Source organism: Geospiza fortis, unplaced genomic scaffold (assembly GCF_000277835.1).
Source record: "Geospiza fortis unplaced genomic scaffold, GeoFor_1.0 scaffold992, whole genome shotgun sequence".
In the NCBI taxonomy this organism is placed as follows: domain Eukaryota; kingdom Metazoa; phylum Chordata; class Aves; order Passeriformes; family Thraupidae; genus Geospiza; species Geospiza fortis.
This window is the reverse complement of record NW_005054625.1, coordinates 232,775-233,848: the sequence shown is the minus strand read 5'-3', so window position 1 is coordinate 233,848 and position 1,074 is coordinate 232,775. Positions and strand designations below refer to the sequence as shown.

At 45.3% G+C, this 1,074-nt stretch overlaps 1 protein-coding gene across 1 annotated transcript in view; it reads left to right on the top strand.

Annotated features, from left to right (window-relative positions):
* IKZF3 (IKAROS family zinc finger 3) overlaps positions 1-59 on the top strand; it is a 34,300-nt gene extending 34,241 nt beyond the window's left edge. Inside the window, exon 9 of the mRNA XM_014311010.2 lies at positions 1-59. This exon is cut by the window's left edge and continues 645 nt beyond it. Coding sequence (XP_014166485.2) covers positions 1-59 — 59 coding nt within the window.
* The last annotated feature ends 1,015 nt before the right edge of the window (positions 60-1,074 follow it).

The following is a 1,074-nucleotide window of genomic DNA, read 5'->3' as shown; positions in this document are numbered from 1 at the left end:
ACCGCTACGAGTTCTCCTCGCACATAGCTCGGGGAGAGCACAGAGTGGTGCTCAAGTGAAAGGACCTCTTCTGCCAAGGTCAAAGGATGTGTTTTCTGTCAAAGGAGAGGCTTGGTTGGTTGGGGGTTTAATTAGTGTAATGAAAATTTTTTTGAGTATTTTTCTAGGCCAGTTTTAAGTGTGCCACAAGGTGACGCATTTTTTAAATTTGTTTTTCCTGATATTTCAGTGTTTTGTAGCATCTCTGCCTGGCTGCTGTGGTGAGTGGGACTGTGGGAAACACCAGGAGCAGACACTGGTTTTGATATGAACTTTATTTTTGTGAAACTTCAGAGCCATTTACGATGTTTTCAATTTTTAACTTGTGTTTGTTTTTATAGAGTTTGCTTTAAGTCAGCACAAAAGGTTTTCATGCCAATTCCCCTGCTCATTCAGGTGAATAGTCAGAGGTGTGTTGGAGGAGCTTTTCCTAGCTATAATCCCAGTGGCTCATCACCAAAACAAGGAAAACAAGGGCAGGAAAAGGGAGGGATTATTAATTCATCTTTAAAGATTTTTCCCTAAGCCTTAACAAGAATGTGACACACTTTCATTTTTCTTACCCCACTGCTGACTTTCTTTAAAGTTACTCAGTAAGGGGAAAACAAGAAGTGAGACCTATTTGGGGTTGGGTTTTTTTAACAGCATGTATTTTTGGGATACCCAGTGAGGTCACTGGTTGGCTCATCCATGTGGCCTGGAGGAAATCCCAATTTTCATTGCTGGAAAATTGAAAAACTCCTCCTTTCTGATGGCTGCCAAGAACGAGGATGAAGCTGTGCTGTGTGTTGTGCCTCTGTCCCACAGCAGGACATGTGGCTGTGCCATCATGGGTTGGTCCTGGCTGGTTGTGGATGGGTGAGACCCCAGGCAGGGCTGTGAGAGCCACACCCACACCAGGACAGCCCTTGGAGATGCTGCTCCACACCCTGAGCAGGTGCCATCCCTTTGAAGTTGGTTTTTACAACAGTTCCAGAATCTCCCTTGTGGCCCCACAGCTGTGTTGGTGTCCCTGGGCTGGAGAAGGGTTTGGTA